The following is a 20,285-nucleotide window of genomic DNA, read 5'->3' as shown; positions in this document are numbered from 1 at the left end:
CCTGATAAGCAATATCTGAAAGGTAGAAGATGGCTTGCTGTAACACAGGCTAGGGGAGAAAGGCAATTACCCTATTTTTAGAGGTAAAAAAGACTATGTCTTGGCTGCTGCCTGAAATTGGGACAGAATTTACCAGATAAATCTGATCAACACATCTAAACATGGAATCTCTAACAGATCATAAGTGAACAGTGATATGGCTGCACAAAATTGCCTATTACCCAGAGATCAGTCAAGCTACTGTATACAGGTATATTAAGGTAAGAAACAAAAACGGAAAGACAATACAATACAATATAATAGCAGAGTTGGAAGGGACCTTGGAGGTCTTCTAGTCCAACCCCCTGCCTAGGCAGGAAACCCTATACCGTTCCAGACAAATGGCTATCCAACATCTTCTTAAAGACTTCCAGTGTTGGGGCATTCACAACTTCTGGAGGCAAGCTGTTCCACTGATTAATTGTTCTAACTGTCAAGAAGTTTCTCCTCAGTTCTAAGTTGCTTCTCTCCTTGATTAGTTTCCACCCATTGCTTCTTGTTCTACCCTCAGGTGCCTTGGAGAATAGTTTGACTCCCTCTTCTTTGTGGCAACCCCTGAGATCTTTTCTTAAGTCACAGATCAATAAAAAGGCAAACTTACTGTTTTCTTGAACTCTGGCCACAAATCCCATTAATGGTAACTGAGGAGTTACTTGTAGGATGGAGGGAGGAGGTGGTGCAAGAGACACTGCAGTGAAGAAATACAAAGAAATAGACTCCAATCAGAAATATAGTATAGAGACATGAAATAACTGGATAGACAATGTGGCATCTTACTAAATGCAATGGAGTGACTGGATAATTAAAAACTAGATAATATTAGTTATGCAGAACTTTGAAAATGGATAACCAGGTTTTTTAAGATTTTAAGATTCTGGGAAACATTTACAATATCAAAAAAATAATATTCCTGAAACAGCCTCATTCAAATCATACTTATTTTATTATAGCTAATAAAAAGTCATACAATATTATTGTGGCAAATAGAAATATTGCTACACTATTAATGCTGCTAAGAGAAAATTTATTCTTCCATATTTATCAATTTGATATAAATATCGACTGTTGATCCATTTCTACTTAATCAAAATTAATTTAGGGCTGATTTAACTGCATTTAAAGAGTGTGACTATGTGGCTAAGTCCTGAATTGCATTTATTAAAATACTTAGATTTTTGTAAGTTTACAATCAATGGAAGCAACAACTTTAAATAATTTTTTATTCCAATTAGATAAACTGAATTGGGATTACATGACTATTATTATACATTATTGGGTACGTTCCATGATATCCCAACAAAGGAATAACAAATTTATCTTCCAACAGTTTATTTTACAAAGTATTCTATCAAATATATTGAATAGTAAGAAAATAAGAGTTTTTGCAGAAGAAAAAGTGTCCAAACCTAAGCAATTTACTTCACATTTTTAAAAAGTACATGCAAGTTTTGGGGAAGGGGGAATATAGGTATCTGAACATAACATGTAGGTACTTGTGCATATATATCAATAGCACTTAAGACATATACTGCTTCACAGTGCTTTAGACCCCTCTCTAAGCATCAGCATATTGCCCCCAACAATCTGGGCCCTTATTTTATTGACTTCAGAGGGATCAAAGGCAGAATCAACCATGAGGATTAAACTGCTAGCAGTCAGCAGAATTAGCCTGCAATGCTGCATTACAGCCACTGTGGCATCACAGCTGTAATGTACGGAACCTTTGTATTCAAAGGCATTATAGAGGCATTATGAAAATGCCATTATGGACTGTGTCAAAAGACACTTAAAAGCGAGTGAACTAGGTATTCTTGGATTTGATTTTTTCATTACCAATTCGTTAGTATAAACAAACATACTAAAAAAATTAAAGTCAGGACTTAGTTATGTGCTATGATATATAGAAGGTTCTTGCTAAACATATTCAGCTACTTCTGGTTAGTATTCTTCTCTTCTATAATGGATCAGAACTGGGAATTATGCAGGGGCCTATCTTACCTGGATTCTGGCTATAAAACGGTCCTCCGTTGACCTGGTTTTGAAGGCTGTTCTGTGAAGTGATGGATGGAGGGCGCCTATATGGCAAAGAGCCCCCTATTGTTGGAGGTGTGTGCCGAGTAGCAGGTCTGTTCATGCTATAGAACTGAACAGGATGACCTATTTTGACAGGTTAGAAAAAATATAAAACCTTGAGCAATGCATTTTTAGATGAAGTAATTCAACTTAGGCATGGCAATTCAAATTAAGTGTTTAAAAACACATATGTTTCCGTCAAGTTCTCTAATGGAAAAAAATCCTATGTGGATGAGAGTATATTAAACAAATTTAAGAAAAAAAACATTCTTAGAGATGATTCTCTCGATCTGAAAAAACCTGGCCAAATATAGAAATAGATAACTTGATGGATAATCTGGAAGTCAGCATTTCAATATAATTCATACATAACATGCAAGTTAATCAATAATCAGCATATGTGAATGAGTTAATATGAACTGAATATCTACATCCTCTACTCTTTCAGCCACAGTGCTTCTCGGTGAAAATATAAAGAGTCAGAATGCAGAAGAATCTCATGTCAGATATTGCATTGTGAATCAGTTGGGTACTGTTCAAGTACTATATGAATGGGTTTCTCTAATTACAGAATGTTGAATTTCTCATGCCTGGACTTTCCTCATTGTTTTTGCATGCATTTGCATGCACAGCTCTTTCGCAGAAGTACAGAACAGTCTGTGGCCAACATGCTTTGCCTAAATGTTCCATTGAATAGTTTCCACAATCTTATTATTGACCAGCTTGAGGTCACCAAGGCAGGACCAAGGTAAAATCAAGGGCAATGGACTGGAACTGGTGGTCTCAGGATCACTGGTGGCTCCTAGGAATCGTGAATATTCTCCTGATAGAATGCCCCCCCCCCAAAAAAATTTTAATGGCAAAATATTAACAACTGAAACTACTGGTGTTCGTTCAGCATTACCATCTCAAATCTAGTGAGATATTTTATCTTAATTATTTTCAGCTTTTTAAATATAAATATGTGATCATAATTAATGAGCAATTGTTAGAACAGTCAACAGAACAAATATAAAGTACTGTAATGCAGAATGAGAGCCAGTTTTGTGTAGTACACTGGGCTAGAAACCAGGAGACCCTGGGTTAGACAACGTCAGCTGGGTATTCTTAGGCTGATCAACCTAGGAAGGATGCAAATCACTTCTGAAATGTTGCCAAGAAAAAGTCAGGGATTTGTCCAGGCAGTCTCCGAGAATCAGACACAATTGGATGGAAGAAGAAAAAATCCAAAGTTCTATGTGCAAATATGATGAGTTTTTCTAAGAGCTATAATTTAAAACATATGAATTTCACATAGCCTAATTGTGCTTTAGTACATACAGAAGGCTTATTTTCACTCCAAACCTATGTACTTCTTATATAGGAATAAAATAAGCCAAGCTGATACCACAGGCTGTATTATATGAAGATTTATTTAAGAAATGAAACTGTAGATAAATTTAATAGCATGAACTAGAGCATATTCCAGAGTTTGCTATTAACAGAATTAATCTGGCAAAACGCATCTTGGATGATTGTAGTTTCCATATTTCTAATTTTGTCCCGAACATCAGAAAAATAAAAGCCATTAGCTCCAAAATGAATCATCTTCATTCTGATATGGTTCTAGGGGAAAAGGCATTTTTCCTCACTCAAGAAGGAAAAAGAGAAATAATGGATATATCTATCTATCTAAAAGCTCACAACATCCGATCAGCTTTAGCCAGAAATTGCACTTTTCAGTTGTCATCAATCAGCAGCAGAAACTCACCTGAAGAGGGATTGGAAGAGGCAGCAGGGGGAGTTGGAGAAGTGAAGCCATCAGCAAGGGGCTGACCCCCTGCAGCAGCAGCAACATCTGGGGTAGCAGAGGATGGGGCAGTAGCAGGAGTGAGAGGGGCGGAAGCAGAGGCAGAAGTAGCAGGAAGAGGAGAAGTGCCAGCAGAACTGGCAGGGGCTATGTTGAAAGAGGAGGAAGAGGCAGCATTAAGGAATAGTTCAGGTTAGCAAGGAGGAGAAAAGCTTTTTGATTCATTGCTGTTAGATTTCGGTCAATTCTTTAAAAATTAGCAAAAAAAAGAAAATGGACAGAGTAGGAATGTTTACACTGAGGGGTTTCCCATTAACATATACAACCAAACACCAAAGTAAAAAAAAATGGAGCAGGAATGTATTCTATACGTAAAAACCTCACAAACCTAAACCATGTCTTGTTTTAGTTGTTGATATAGAACAAGAGTGCCATGTGGTTCTTTGCCATATTGTGTGGCTCTTTGCCTCAGAGAAGGAAGGACCAGAATTTGTGTGCGTGTTTGGGGGAAAGGGGTTGTTTGATGTGTTTTTGCATGTTAGGGGGGGTGTTGAGAGGGGGGCAACTGGACCTACAGCACCCTTTATGGTCCCAGGCCAATTTTTAAATTAACTATTTGACTCCTAATCAAATTCAACAAAAGCCCATCCCAAAACCCAAAATAAAAATTTTAAAGCAGGTATTTGACCCCCACCAATTCTAATAACTTCCCTCTTCTGGTTGCAATTATTTTCCTGTTTGAAAAGGAAGGAGGAGGAAAAACAGGGAAGCCATGTTGTTTGGAATTCAACTTCCAAAGGTGGCCCCTGGTTTTTTTTCTATGTAACCAAGTAACATGATACATGGTATGTTTCTCCTCATAAGTTCATATTGCATCTATTTGTGTGTCTCTCAGGTCCAATCAGAGTGGGTGCATGTGCATTGCCTGGGTGCGCATGAAAAAGGTCCGTTTAGAATGACTACATATATGTTGCCTGATTTTGTATGTGTCGAGCAGCCTAATATACAGTATGTGGGTGGATAGATAGGTGGACAGACATACAGACAGATGCATCTCTATACATGTCTTTCTGCTCTCACTACATGTGGCATCTATGTTTACATTTACAAGGTTGACTCAGACTTCCATCCTTCCAAGGTGGGTAAAATGAGGACACAAAATTGTTAGGGACAATATGCTGACTCTGTAAAACCACTTAGAGAGGTCTGTAGAGCACTGTGAAGTGGTACATAAGTCTAAGTGCTATTGGTATTGCAATTGCTACTGAACAGCAATAGGTAGGCTGCAGGACAGGACATCTTACAACAGAGTAGCCAGTAGCATTCTAAGCTACTGCCCAACTATGGGAGACATGATGTTCTGGAATGTATTTCATGGTAGCCTCCAGTCAAATCCAGCCCAATTTTGTACTTAATTGTACTTCCACTAGTTCTTCTCCCCATACCAATTTTGCTGATGTTCTGTCTTACACATGGACAGACCCCCAGAGAGAATTACAAGCACATTTACATTTTTTCAATGTTCTGTTCAATTGGAATGAAATAAGAAAATACTGCAGTTTTCTTTTTATCAGATGAAGGATCAGATGAAGGGAAACCCAATCTTACTGTCAAGGTACATGTTACCAACAAAGAGAAAAGCTTCTGATTATTTGGGGTTGAGGAATGGAATTTTTCTTTTTACTGCCATCTCTCCACACATTAAAGTAACCCAAAATTAAGGAAAGATCTATTTCATTTACTTAATAAAATTAGAATTTACTACAAAAGAAAGTACTACAAATGCTATGCATTGTTTTATATTTCAATAACAATATTTATTTTACTCCATGGGTAGAGATAATCTTTGTCTTTTGAACATGTAGAATAATAGAACTCATTACTTATCTTGTTTTTTTCTTTGCAATTATTTTGTTGCTTATCAGTCAGTTTAAAAAAAAAACATCAAACCTTAATACCATACAATACAATACAATAGCAGAGTTGGAAGGGACCTTGGAGGTCCTCTAGTCCAATCCCCTGCCTAGGCAGGAAACCTATACCGTTCCAGACAAATGGCTATCCAACATCATCTTTTTTAAAATATTTTTTTTAAATTTTCAAAACAAACACAAAACATAAAATCTTCCTTTTTTGCATACTGTAGAAAGTTTATCAGTTGGTTACAAAAGGCTTTCGTGCATCTCTTACACAGTCATCAAGAATAATTCATATTAACTCAAGTATTTTAACTCAGATATTTATACATGTTACCATCATCATACCTCCATTTACATTTGACTATAATTGTTTAAACGTCCTTCATCATAAAATATACCAAAATTTAATACATAACTACATACTGGCATTTCATTTACTATTTCTAAAATCCTCCAATAACACTGAATCTTTTTATCTTATTCTAGCTAAACATCCATAATATTCAATAACAAAATTTTCTAATCCTTCTTTCCAAATCATTATTTGCAATTTACATTCAATTTCCTTATGTTGTACCCATGCCTATATATACCTTGTTATCATTATTCCTCCTTTATTTAACTATATCGTACTTCATTACATTTTCCCTCTAATATTCAAAACTTAACTATATCTAACTTAGTTCTTTTTAAATTTATTTATTTATTAATCTTTATATATAATCCAAGATGGTTTCTAGTCTTCCTTTCATGGGTACCATTCAATATTCATATCCCATTATTACTTGTCATGACACTACACATAGTATACATTATCATTATCAATTATTTATTTAACTATATCTATTATCACTAAATTTCACTAAGTTTAGCTAGTTTTCAGTTATATTCTTCCATCTATCAACCTGTATCTTTCCAATAACGAGGCAATCTCATATCTTCTGCTGTTTGTGGTATCAATCCTCTTATCTTCTCTTTAATCAACTTTGTATGGACTCCGCTTAGCAGCTCTTTGCTTATACAGTCTCTCTTGTAATTTTGATGCCCTTCTTCTGTTTCCTCAATCAGCTTATCTATAATTGTCAGGGTGTTATCAAAACTATTGCTGAAAAAAATTCTCTCTTTAGGTCCATAAATTCTTTTATTTTTTCTTCTTCTGTATCTTGCCATCTGGAGTAAGTTTCCCCTCCATTTAATTCCTCTTTCAATATTCCACTCTTTCCATTTTCAGAGACGAACTCATCACCTTAAATATCAGCAGTTTTAGTTTCTTTATATTCATTTTCCTCTTCATTTTTTTGAATTTTAACTGCCACTTTCTCCATTTGATGAACATCTTCAACTTCCCCATCATACTTTGCTGTTAAATGGACTAAATCATCCAACTTCTTCTCAATCGTCTCACGTGTATTTGATAATTTCTGTATTTCTGAAAATATCTTTTGCAAACTTAAAGCCAATTTCTCCTGCTGTAATAGTGCCATTGTTTTCAACTATGTAAACACTGTTATTCTAATTTAGTAGCTTTTAATCACCTCTCTCTGGTTAGAAATACCTCACAGGAACATCTGTTTCTTCTTATCGCTCTCTGTAAACAAGCAATAAGACCTTGAGGTACCAGCCGAGATAATCCATGAAAAAAGTAAAGGTGTTTTGGTTTCAATACACAAAGTCTAACTTCCGCAGTGTTAGCCACAATGCCGCAATTTTTTTCCTTTTTAAAAAAAATGTCTTTTTTTTATTTCAAGTTGAAGAGAAAGTCCAATTCTTAAATGAGTTTAAAAAAACATCCACAGTAATGACAGATGAGAGTTTTAGACCATAGGTTACAGAGAATAATGGGGGGGAAAAAGAAAATAGAAGAATTCTTAGTCCGTTTGTTTTAAAGGTCTTACATAAATAAAGATAGCATTGAAAAAAAGATAACCCCGTCAAAAACCATTCCAAATTTAATTCCGCCACTTATTTCTTCTGTTCTCCAATTTAAATTTATTTTAAGTTTTTTATAGGCAGTCACTCTTAAAACAATAAAATTTTCTCACCAGCTGGAAACACTTTCTCCCATTTTGGAGCCGCCCCGACTTCATCAGCCAAATGGCTGGATTTTTTGTCATCGGCTTGAAGACCTTCTCTTGGATCGATCAGGGACTTTGCGATGTCCCTGAGATCAGCAAGATGTATTCTTCTTGTTCCCCGTCTCTGCGGGATGGTTTAGGTGCATTTGGACCACCCAGTGGCAAAAGTGCAACTGCGATCTCAGAGCATTGAGATCGCATGCTGTATCGTCATGACTTCAGCCCCGCCTCTCCTATCCACCATCTTCTTAAACACTTCCAGTGTTGGGGCATTCACAACTTCTGGAGGCAAGCTGTTCCACTGATTAATTGTTCTAACTGTCAGGAAATTTCTCCTCAGTTCTAAGTTGCTTCTCTCTTTGATTAGTTTCCACCCATTGCTTCTTGTTCTACCCTCAGGTGCTTTGGAGAATAGTTTGGCTCCCTCTTCTTTGTGGCAACCCCTGAGATATTGGAACACTAGTATCATGTCTCCTCTAGTCCTTCTTTTCATTAAACTAGACATACCCAGTCACTGCAATCGTTCTTCATGTTTTAGTCTCCAGTCCCTAGTCATCTTTGTTGCTCTTCTCTGCACTCTTTCTAGAGTCTCCACATCTTTTCTACATAGTGACGAACAAAACTGAATGCAGTATTCCAAGTGTGGCCTTACCAAGGCATTATAAAGTGGTGTTAACACTTCATGTGATCTTGATTCTATCCCTCTGTTTATGTAGCCCAGAACTGTGTTGGCTTTTTTGGCAGCTGCTGCACACTGCTGGCTCATATTTAAATGGTTGTCCACTAGAACTCCAAGATCCCTCTCACAGTTACTACTATTGAGCAAGGTACCACCTATACTGTACCTTTGCATTTCCTTTTTCTCACCTAAATGTAGAACCTTACTCTTTTCACCATTGAATTTCATTTTATTAGATAGTGCCCAATGTTCAAGTTTGTCAAGATCCTTCTGTATCTTAACCGTGTCTTCTGGAGTGTTGGCTATTCCTGCCAGCTTGGTGTCATCTGCAAATTTGATGAGTTCCCCATTTATTCCCTCATCTAAATCATTGATGAAGATGTTGAAGAGTACTGGGCCTAAAACAGAGCCTTGGGGTACTCCACTGCATACTTCCCTCCATGTAGATGCAGTTCCATTGAGGACTACACGTTGAGTGCGGTTGGTCAGCCAGTTACGAAGCCATCTGGTGATGATGCTGTCCAACCCACATTCTTCTACTTTATCTAGTAGTAGGTTATGATCTACCTTATCAAATGCCTTACTGAAGTCCAAGTAAACTATATCAACGGCATTCCTCTGGTCCACTAATTTTGTCACATTATCAAAGAATGTAATAAGATTAGTCTGGCATGATCTGTTTTTGACAAACCCATGTTGACTTTTGGCTATTACTTTGTTTACTTCTAGGTGTTCGCTAATTCATTGCTTGATTATCTTTTCCAGAATCTTTCCTGGTATTGAGGTCAGGCTAATAGGTCTATAGTTTCCTGGATCTATTTTTTTTCCTTTTTTGAAGATGGGAACCACATCAGCTCTTTTCCAGTCCTCTGGCAGTTCCTCAGTGCTCCAAGATCTCTTAAAGTTATAGTTCAGTGGTTCCGAGATCTCATCTGCCAGTTCCGTGTAATCCGTTCAGTCCTGGTGATTTGAACTCGTCTAGGGTAGACAGTTACCATTTTCTTCCCTGTTTCAATTTGTGTTCCTAATCTGATTTTTGTGGTGCTGTTTTTGATAGGTTGGACTGTTTTATACCTTTGTGTAAAGACAGATGCAAAAAATGAGTTAAATAGTTATGCTTTCTCCCTGCTGCTTGTCACCTTCTTGCCACTTTCTCCCACCAATGGACCAATTGTTTCCTTAACCTTTTTCTTGTTTTTAATATGTTGGAAGAAGCTTTTTTGGTTATTTTTTTACTTTTGTGGCAAGGCTTTCTTCGTCCAAACTGCTCTTTGCAGTAGAAGGGGCTGATAGTGTGGCATCTCCATAGTGTGGAATGGCTGAATGTTTGGAGAGCACAAATTAGAGATTCTAGATAGGTAATCTGTCTATGTAGACTAGTAATTTGTTTACAAAGGGGACAGTATCCAAATTTGAAAAGAGTACTGCGAAAGACAGGTGCAAAAGAGATATTACAATGAACTAAGCTGGTCATTTTGAAATAAAATAAAATCACAATCTCAAGCGCACTAATCCAGAATGCATTATTGCTATTTTGGTTTATAGATATATGATTTGCGTGCCATTAGGCGCGCAGGCTACTCCCTAGTCCTCTTTGTCTCTCTGACTCCCCCCTTGTAGAAAACAGCACCAATCACCAGCCTCAGGGAAGTTCAAATGAAATGGAGTTAAAGGGCTACTACCTAGTCCTCTTTGTCTCTCTGACTCCCCTCTTGTAGCCAGCAGCTCCAATCACCAGCCTCAGGAAAGTTCAAATTAAGACCACTGCATTAAACAATATTATTGTATTCTGAATTTTAAAAGGCAATTAGCTATGCATTCGATTCTGGTAGCTGTTGTGCAGCTGATAGGCTGGCTCCAACAATTCAAACAAGAGATTTCTAACTACGGCAATAACTTGTTAGAATTCCTAGTTCTGTTATGTTGCTGTAGAGAAGAGAATTCAAATTTAAAACAACTGGGTTATCTATATGAGTTAGAATCAGCCTGCACCTTCATTACTTCGCATGATACATGTGGATATGAATGAAAGGTTTCAGTGTAACTACTAACGTTTTATAGATATAAATTAATATTGTGCTTAAAAATTAAAACTTAGGACTTCATTATTTGTAGATCTTCTGCTGCTGCTATTATTACTGTTATTATTCATAAGGCCGTTTCAGCATGAGCAATTCAAAACAATACATGACAAAATTTAAAAGTACATCATAAAACATTAAACAGATTAAAATAAATTAAGATTAAAATAACCATTAAATAGGGAAATACCATAAAAATTAAATATACACAATACATGTACTATAAAAGAATACGTGTATTGTGTCTATTTTAATTGTTATGGTATTTCCCTGATTCAATATATTTACATATATGTAAATACATATAAGATCACAAATTACCCTGGCCCAGGGCATGTTGGGAGAACCAGGATTTTTAAGTTTTCCTCAGTGACAGAAGGAGCAGGGCAATAAGGACCTCAGGGAGAATTCATTAAAATAGAAGTTTTGGAAATGCTACCGTTTCCCTGAAAATAAGGCCTCCCCGGTTAATAAGCCCAATCGGATTTTTGAGCATATGTGCTAAAATAAGCCCTCCCCCTAAAATAAGCCATCCCTGAAAATATTGCAACACAGCAGTAGCCATGAGGTGACCACGCTTGCCGCCTCCTGCACCTAAAAAATAATAAGACTTCCCTGAAAATAAGGCCAAGCGCTTATTTCTGGGGTCAAAATAAAGTCTAATTTTGGGGGAAACACGATAATACAACAAGCCAGCCATCTGACAGCCCAACAGTTATATTAGTGATAATCTGAAGTAGACTGATTTATAATTGATGAGGTGATTCAAAAAGATGAAGTAATGAAGGTAATCAATTGTAAAAAATGCCTTGGCTTCTGCCTCCCAGCAATTTACCTCCTTGCAACAAATGGGGAAAATGGAGCTTGCGGAGGCGGCAATAGGCTACGGCAATCCCTGCAGCCTGAAACAGCTGATGATCGGGAGGTCCCTGCTGAAATTGAAAGTGAAACTTGCTGTTTGCTGCACGGAAGCAAATTGCTGGGAGGCAGATTTTTTTTCTTGTGCTGATCAGGCTGTTTGCTGCAATGAGGTAAGTCAATAACTATAAATGCCTATAGAATGTTCAAATTATTAGACTTATTTTTAAAGAGTTTTATTGTTGTTCTACTCAACTTAAGAAAATGAAGAAGCTTTTTAAAATAAATGCTTGATCTGAAGAGGTCCAGTGCTATTGTTATATTCTTTTAAATAGCAGAGCGTAACGTATACTTCCAGAAAGCCACATCAATTTTAACAGCTTCTGTACAAGTATAGTCTGAAAAGTAAGTGTCCTGTTGTCTAATTAGACCCTGACTTAGTCATGTTTGAAGTAGATCTATTTAAATAATTGGGAGGAGTTAGTGTAACTACATTTAAGAAAACATTCTGGCATTACTATACTGCATAATGTACATTTCTCTCTATTTCTATAGGTCAGGCACAATGCACAGAAATACACTACAAACAGTGTATATTGTCTGTACTGTTTGTTGCAAGGAGGCAAATTGCTTGGAGGCAGAGTAGATTTTTTTCCCTTGTTTTCTTCTCCAAATGCTAGGTGTGTCTTATACTTCGGAGTGTCTTATACACCCAAAAATACAGTATATAGCTTTTTACTACAGAAAGTCCATCTCTTTTTTAAAAAAATAGGTCAGCCCATTAAGTTTATGTACATCTCTTTTTTAAAAAAATAAGTCAGCCCATTAAGTTTATGTACTAGAAATTTGGATATGCAGTTCCATATTTAATCCCACAACTGGACCAAAACAAATATACCAAAGAACAAAATAAACATAACAAAGAAATATTGTACTAACCAGATGATTATATAGAAACAGATACAGTGTAGAAACTCACAAAGTTACCAAGATTGCTAAATAGTTAGAAATCTGATAGTGATTTTTTTAGCTAAAAGGAAATGACATGAGAATGAAGTAAGAAGAGCATTTACTAGGTTGGATCACCAAACTATACACATGCTTCCCATTTCTGCAAGCAGACAAGACAAAATAGGGAAACTATTGAATCCTCCCTCCCAACAGGATGGCAAAACACTGTAATAGGAAAAAGTGAAAAGGTTTTTATGGTTTGGGCAAGAGATCTTTGCTGTGTATCTGGCATGGGAAAGACTCTCCCAAAACATTCTCCTTCCATACAGCACTGGGGTTTTGCTTAGGTCATACTGAGTATCAGTGTTGAGGATATTTTGCTTCAGTTTATAGCAGCTTCTCTCAGGGCTGCACAAGGAGCAACAGTGGGCTGCTAATGTTTCAGGTTGTGAGAATGCCTCACTTGCACAACATTCTTCAGCTACCCACCACCATCACCACCAAAAAAAAGTGTTATTTCAAGCAGCAAAGTTTCTCTGTGTACGAGTTTCCACAGGCATTGGGCCAGATTCATGAGATTCCAATCACAGAAAGACCCCAATACGGAATTCATAGCAATGCTCTAAAATTTAGCTAGAAATGCCTCCATAGACCTCTATATACCTTATAACAAATCTGTAAGCTGTATAACAAATTGGTACCTTAGCCTTGAAAAATTTAAGAGTAAGCATGTTTATTGTCATTGTGATTGGCAAAATACAGAAACTGTATTTGAAACTATATGGTTCCGGTGGTGATATAACATGACTTGTTTTTGCTAAGAAACCAAAAGACATTTTAGAAATGTATGACTAATGTGCTTTTGTAAGATTGCAACAAACCACGATTCTGCTGTATGGCTCCAACAACATGTCCCCAAACCTATACCCGACTCTTCTTATTCTTTTTTTTTCTAAGTAGAAAGAACTCACCCATAGGGCTGTTGTGGTGGGGAAATAGGAGAAAGGTGTGTTGGATATGTTCGTTGCCTTGAGTTATTTGTAAAAATAATAAAGTGGGATACAAACAAACAGAGATAAATAAGCCATTTCCTCAAAGTTGGCCACATTGTTCTTCATTGTTACATCTGGTTAGACACGAAGAAAATGCTGCAATCCCAAAACAGTTGCTTAGGAACCCCAGTATGAATCTATTTTTGATCTTTGGTTCCTGATCTTGAGTCAGTTTTCAATTCATAAGAGAATATCTCTTCTCTTCTCATGAATGCTACATTGGTCCAGGAGATTTCGGTAAGGATTTTTGTAATTTAAAGTAATAGGTAATCCTCAACGTATGACTGTTCACATAACAATAGTTTCAATTAATGACAGCCTTCCAAAGTCAATTAACACCTAAATTTGAACTTATGACCATCGTCTTGTCCCTACAGTCACATGATCACAATTCAGGCACTTGTCAACCAATTCGCATTTACAACTGTTTGCTGTGTCCCGCAGTCACATGATTACTGGATATGACACCTTTTGCTGTTTTTCAGCAAAAAAATATCATTGATTAAACTGGATTCACACTTACACAAGCATGTGACTCGACTTATGGTAACTGTAAAAATGGTCATAAAATTGATTGTGTATGATGGTTGATTTATGATTGCAATTTACAACAAAAAATCTCATCTCAATTGTGATAAGTCAAGGATTACTTATAAGCAGTATGTATTTTATAATACTAGCAAAATCTAGCTTTACTATAGCTGCTATTTGTCATATCATTATTATTGTTGTTGTTATTTAAATTTATTTGCCTCCCATCTCACCACAAGGAGGCTCTGGGAGGCTTACAACACTGAGTCACATGGAATAGTGAAACAAAATAGCTGAGATTTTAAATAAATCTTAAGATTCCAAAGTAATGTAAAATACTCAGTTCCATTTAAATAGTACTAGGAAGACTGTGGTAAATTGTACACACTTCATTGCAATTCCAAACCACTGGCTAATTGAGCAAGTAATCAAAAGAACAAAATAGGACTAGGAACAAAAGAGACATTACCTGGATACACACTGGGAGGGGATGGAGTAGGGACAGCAATAGGGACACCGACACTTCCACTCCCGCTGTTCTCTCGACTGCTGCTCCTACTGCTGGGGTGGCTCCCTCCACTGCTTCCGCTGCTGCTAAAAGAAATCCAAACCACCAAAGTAACTATATTCCATTCCCTAACAGGTAAACCACAGCTACACAACATTTATAGAAGCTTGCTAAATTTGCCATTTCAGAGACCAATAAAAACTAGGTATGTTTTTAAAATGTCTTGCCAATGCCTCAGCTACGTAAAATTAGAAAACTTCCTTCAGGATTAATAGTATAGATGAAATGATCAGAAACAACTTCAAGAGCATTTTCTGAAAATCTTGGTAAAATGGACCTTCGGTGGAAAGAAGCTGTTTTCATTTAAAGTGCATAATGCTCTTTGAAGTAAAAATATCCATGTATAAAATAGTTTTCTTTGTAAATTGCCGTAAGAGCCCTCTAGTATATGCTAACATTTTTTTCCCTTGTGTACTGCTGGCCTGTTCTGCAGGTTGATTCCACACTGCAAAAACTATTTTACCAAGGTAATTTTCCGACTCTTACAATATACTTTCTAAGGGTCAACGGAAATAAATAATATTAGCCACATTTCAAGTCAACTGAACTACACATTTGTTTAAAATTGGCAGCACTTTCACAAGCATCAACATTTCACCATTTCAGAATGTTGTATGTTAGCAGTTGCAGTATTCTTGTTAGCAGGTACCACATTTTAGAAGCTGTGTATCACACCGATTATAAAGAGAAAGTATGCAGTAAAAATAAATACATCAAATACAATAGTACATCTGTTACACAATGCAGTAGTGTACTGTATATTGCTTTTGAACAAAACAAAAACCTGTTCCAAGACAAACAACTTCACACTACACAACACGTAGTATAAGCAGCATGGTGTCTCTCTATCTCCCGATGGATTTCCCAGGAAATCACATGAATTTATGAAGCTCTAAGTGGAGAGGTGGGGTGGAGTGGGGTGGGGTGGTTAAAAGCAGATTGCTATAAACCGAGTTTTTTCTTAATTATTGTTAATATTTTGCGCAGGAGCAGAGTGAATACCTGTAAGTGCGATTCCTCTGATTCACAGAAGCTGTTCTAACAGGGCTCTGCTGCGAGGGAGCGATATTACGGGTAGGGCTAGGTACATAGTCATTTGGTACCACTGGAGGACGCACTGGCTCCAGTGTGCGATAGGGAGAGTGACGCCTACACAAGAAAAACATGTATGGAAGCAATTTCAGACAATGAAATACAAAAACCTTTTGGCCAAGGCAGTGCAGAATTCCTGCTAGATTGGTCTGCTCAAAAATGCACAGGGCTGGATCCAACGCACTGCAGGAGTAGCATATGTGTAGGATTTCCTTAGGCCCAGCTTTCCTAGCTGGCATCTATGTTGATAATTCACAAAGACATCCATGCATGCCTGCCATAAACTATTCCTCCCTCCCTCTTTCCTCAAGATTATTTATGTACTGGGGCAGAAAGGACAGATGGGATTAGGTTATAAGAGGCATGCACAGAGTTCCTATTCCCCTTGATGGTCTGTCATGCTACGTGTAACAGGCATCCCTAGGCAGAAGAAAGGAAGGGAGAATAGGATTCTTTGGAGATAAAAAAAATCCCCACATTATGGTACAGGGTCACAAAATTTTCTATTCATCTACTACAGGGTATTCAGGCTGATCATTTTTCCCAAATACAGCAGAAAATAGTGTACAGCTATTCAAACTGCAAGCATTAGCCCAAAGGCTTCCACAGAAAGACTATGCAACACTCTTGGTGATATTATGGATAAGTTTATGCTTGCAAGAAAGATGCCTTCAAACCCCAGATTGCAGCTTTTAAGTACCTTTATGCCAAGAGACAATTGTAACAGTTAAAAGAAAGTTTTAGATTTCCCCTTTATATTCTCTCCCTCCACCTTCTGATGTAAATGCAATTATACTTACCCAATAGTTCCTTTCCCTGACATTGGTGGACTGGGTGGTTTCTGGGTGGGTGGTGTGGTACGAGGCAGACCACCCATTTTCATATTCTGCGTGCTAACCTGTGTAAGAGGTAATGGGAAAAAATAACCTCACAAACTTTTCAGATTTAAACAACAGTCCTTAAAGACTTGATCTACTACATTAAAGAGACAAGGAAATGTGCAAATCAAAAAAAGAAAAAATTAAACTAGTCATACATACGTGTGCTAACTCTACCCTTCTTAAAATTATTATGTGCACTTAAATTGTGGTTGTATGTGGTGTGGCTTTGAGACAGAGTTTGCCTAAGGCCATCACATTTACATTTAGAATAGATCATTGACAATGTGGCATAGCAAATCTATCTACTGTGAAAGTTGTTGAGCTTTCTAGACTCAATTTAGGAGTTTTAGACAAATTACCATTCCAATAATGCAATACTGTAGTTGTCTACTCTAATGAGATTGGAAGGTAACTGTGTCTGAAACATTTTACTGGCTTTGCTTTAATTATACTATATGCATGTGCGTTTTTCAACTACATGTAATCCATTACATACTCAAAAGTGGTTTGGAGCTTAATTCTCACTACACATACTCTTGGTAACAAATACAAATTTACAACTGCATATTATATGAAAATCCAATATGATTTTACTGCCTCTGAGCAGTGTCTTTCAGGAATAGTTTTCTTTTCATTAATGCTTTACATATAATTTTATCAGATATTCCAAGGAAGTCCTGAAGTGTATGAGGTCTCATTAATAAGTTTTATAACAAAATTAGAATGAGAAACATGAATCCAATTATTTTTTCAATCCAATTAATCATATATCACCATTTGTTACGGGGACGCAAAGGTTTGCTGGAGACAACAGCAACAGGAAGTAGTGATAAATGCCAATCCAACAGCTTCCCTTGCCCTTTCCACATAAGGTCCTTTCATCATCACGATAAGAATTCTATTCAGTCCTTCTCCCTTTATATGGCTTGTGATGTAAATCTTCATAAACCATTTCCCCAAGAATATTAAGATGGGGGATTCATTCTTGGCATGAAGAGCAGAAGAATATGACCCAAAGGACAGGTACTAAATTTAAATTTAGTTGCAATTATATAAAATTGCTGAAGCCATATTTAATAAAACAGAAATAAACTGAGTTATATCACTAATATCATACATTCAAAGGCCAATTAAAATTTCAAGCATGTAGCTTTTGAAGGAACGGTTCATTCTGAGTTTATAGGATAAATAATCCAATATTGCCCCAAAGGAAAAAAAATTAAATAAACCTTTAAATGGTTTTCATAAGTGTTACACATTAAATATACTTGTAAATTTTAACATTACATTCACACTATTACTACACTTCCAGAAGCTTCTATAAATTGAATTCTAGAAAACATATTATGATATGTTATATAACAAAGGAAAATATGTTTATATTTATTATGTTGCTGGGATATTATTAATTTTTGTTCTTATTTTTGCCATGAATATTTTAATGTATAATTGTATTGCAGCAATTTGCAAATAAAGTAAGTAGTATACAAGACTGTTAAAAATATTTGCTTTACTTAATAGTAAATATAAAAAAAACACAAGTTATAATTAGTGTACTAATTGCCTCAATTTTTCAGTTAATAATTTTACTGATCATATCAGTAAATGAAATTATATAAATGATGCTATAAATTCAAAGTATAAACAGTAAATGTTTCATGTTCAACATAATATTTTATGAAATAAGCAGGATTTTTATGAATCATAAATATGACAAAAATCGTGATTATTTCTCTGTAGATTAAAAAAACCTCATTAAGTGAAGGAATCACTGGAGGCTCAGTCAATTTAGGTTTATGAACTGGGATTTGACATGGCGTTTGGAAAGTTATTCAACTGTATTTCCTTACCATAAAAGCATCACTAATAATGCATTCACAGTGTCTGTACGTTTATGGAACACCCTACAGTTTAAAGCTTCTCAATTTATTTAAAAAAATATAGAAGGTAGGGGACACCTTTATAATAAATAAAGCCCATGAAGTGTGATATTCTGCAGCTACCATTTTAATGGAATGTTATGAAACCTGGAGGTGATGGAAGCTATATCTAATATTTGGATGGCATCAAGTTTAAACAAGATTGTCAATGCTAATAATTAATTAGTAGTTAATATGTGCAGAATACTTGGTAACTTTAGATTATCTATATACAATATCCAGGGAATTAGTGCCAAATATACAGAAATATTAATTCAAGATTACTGAATATATTCTAAGATTTTTCTAAAAAATCTTCCAGCAAGTATAAATGCACACAAGTTGCTTCACTATTCCTCACAACATCAGCAATATAGGAGAGAAGTAATAGTGGTTGTGGTGACCTTAGTAAAGACCATGTGAGGCAGTTATGGCTGTGTCCATTGCTGACATGTAGGATTTTATGGATTACCTCAGAAGGAAATATGTCCTCCGTATTCTTATTTTTGGTAGACTGCCTTTGGTAGATTGTAGGCTTTTATGGATTACCTCAGAAGGAAATATGTCCTCCGTATTCTTATTTTTGGTAGACTGCCTTTGGTAGATTGTAGGCTTTTATGGATTACATCAGAAGGAAATATGTCCTCCGTATTCTTATTTTTGGTAGACTGCCTTTCAGATATTTGTTAGACATATTGTGATACATTGACATTTAAGACTGTCAATTGAGAATATGTATTCATTTTCAGAAAAAAATGGCAAAATGCCATTAAGAGGAATGCAAGTAGTCAACACCTTGCCATCAAAATATTTACCTGCTAAGGCATGAACAAAACAAAGGATTTAAGCACAGTTTTCAGCTCAACTAATGTTCAAAAACGAAGGTGTGTTAGGCATAAGTGCGATTTCTTGTCATCAGTTATACTGTGTTTTTAAAAAAATCAATTCCACATTATTAAATCACCAACTCCTCCAGGGGCAAGGATACAGTAATTTCCCTAAGGACAATCCCACTTTAGACTCACAAGCACTTAGTAAACTACATTAAAGTGAGTATGTGAGTGGCTGAAGATTATAGTTAGCACAATACAGAACTGAACTCCAAATGCATGTACTAGTTAATGACATGATAAAAGTCACTACGTAAATAAGCCAAAGTTGGCAGTACATGCTACTTGGTACTAAATCCCATTATGTTCAATTCAGCACAACTTTAGGAGCTCTATTGTCCTTTCATCTTTCATCTATATCTCTTACGTTAGCCACAAGGGACAAATTACCAGCACTAGATTGAATTTCATGAGGACTGTTCACATTCTTAATATTGTTATATCTACTCCTACTTTATATCCTCCCCCCAAAAAGGGAAGAATTACTCAGTGCATGACTCTCTCGACCCAATTGTCTAATTTGTAAGCAATTAGTTCTGTGCACTCAAGGAGTTGATTGTAAATGGACTTTAAGCACCCACATTTTTCTGTTCTATATTACTTAATTGTAAACATATTGGGCATGAGTGTATTTTAATATAAAAATACTGAGAACATTAAAAGTAACCTTAAATACTACTTAATATAATGAAGACAACAAACATAGCAGAAAATATATAAATATATATATTTCCAAAGGAACTATAATATGTAGATCTGCAACACCAGCCTAACAGTAGGACCGGTGTAGCAGTTCAAAAATTTGCTTAATAATTGATAATATAACTTCAAAACATATAAAATAAAACATGCCCCAAGTTATATTTGATTTTGCAAACTAAAATAAGT

General features: G+C 36.0%; 1 protein-coding gene across 8 annotated transcripts in view; it reads right to left on the bottom strand.

The window, feature by feature from the left end:
* The window catches only part of ABI2 (abl interactor 2), a 58,897-nt gene that overhangs the window by 8,514 nt on the left and 30,098 nt on the right, over nt 1-20,285 (bottom strand). Inside the window, exons 4-9 of one of the 8 annotated variants that reach the window (XM_081938676.1) lie at nt 16,508-16,605; nt 15,618-15,764; nt 14,517-14,638; nt 3,863-4,048; nt 2,038-2,196; nt 641-727 (exon numbers count right to left, since the gene is read on the bottom strand). In XM_081938676.1, coding sequence (XP_081794802.1) covers nt 641-727; nt 2,038-2,196; nt 3,863-4,048; nt 14,517-14,638; nt 15,618-15,764; nt 16,508-16,605 — 799 coding nt within the window. Of the gene's footprint in view, nt 1-640; nt 728-2,037; nt 2,197-3,862; nt 4,049-14,516; nt 14,642-15,617; nt 15,765-16,507; nt 16,606-20,285 lie in introns of all 8 variants that reach the window. The other 7 variants (XM_081938675.1, XM_081938678.1, XM_081938677.1 and 4 more) reach the window with 7 other exon arrangements.

Source organism: Natrix helvetica (genome assembly GCF_964273705.1).
Source record: "Natrix helvetica genome assembly, chromosome: 1".
NCBI classification, from domain to species: domain Eukaryota; kingdom Metazoa; phylum Chordata; class Lepidosauria; order Squamata; family Natricidae; genus Natrix; species Natrix helvetica.
Note: the sequence above shows the minus strand (reverse complement) of the source record. Positions and strands in the feature narration are given on the sequence as shown.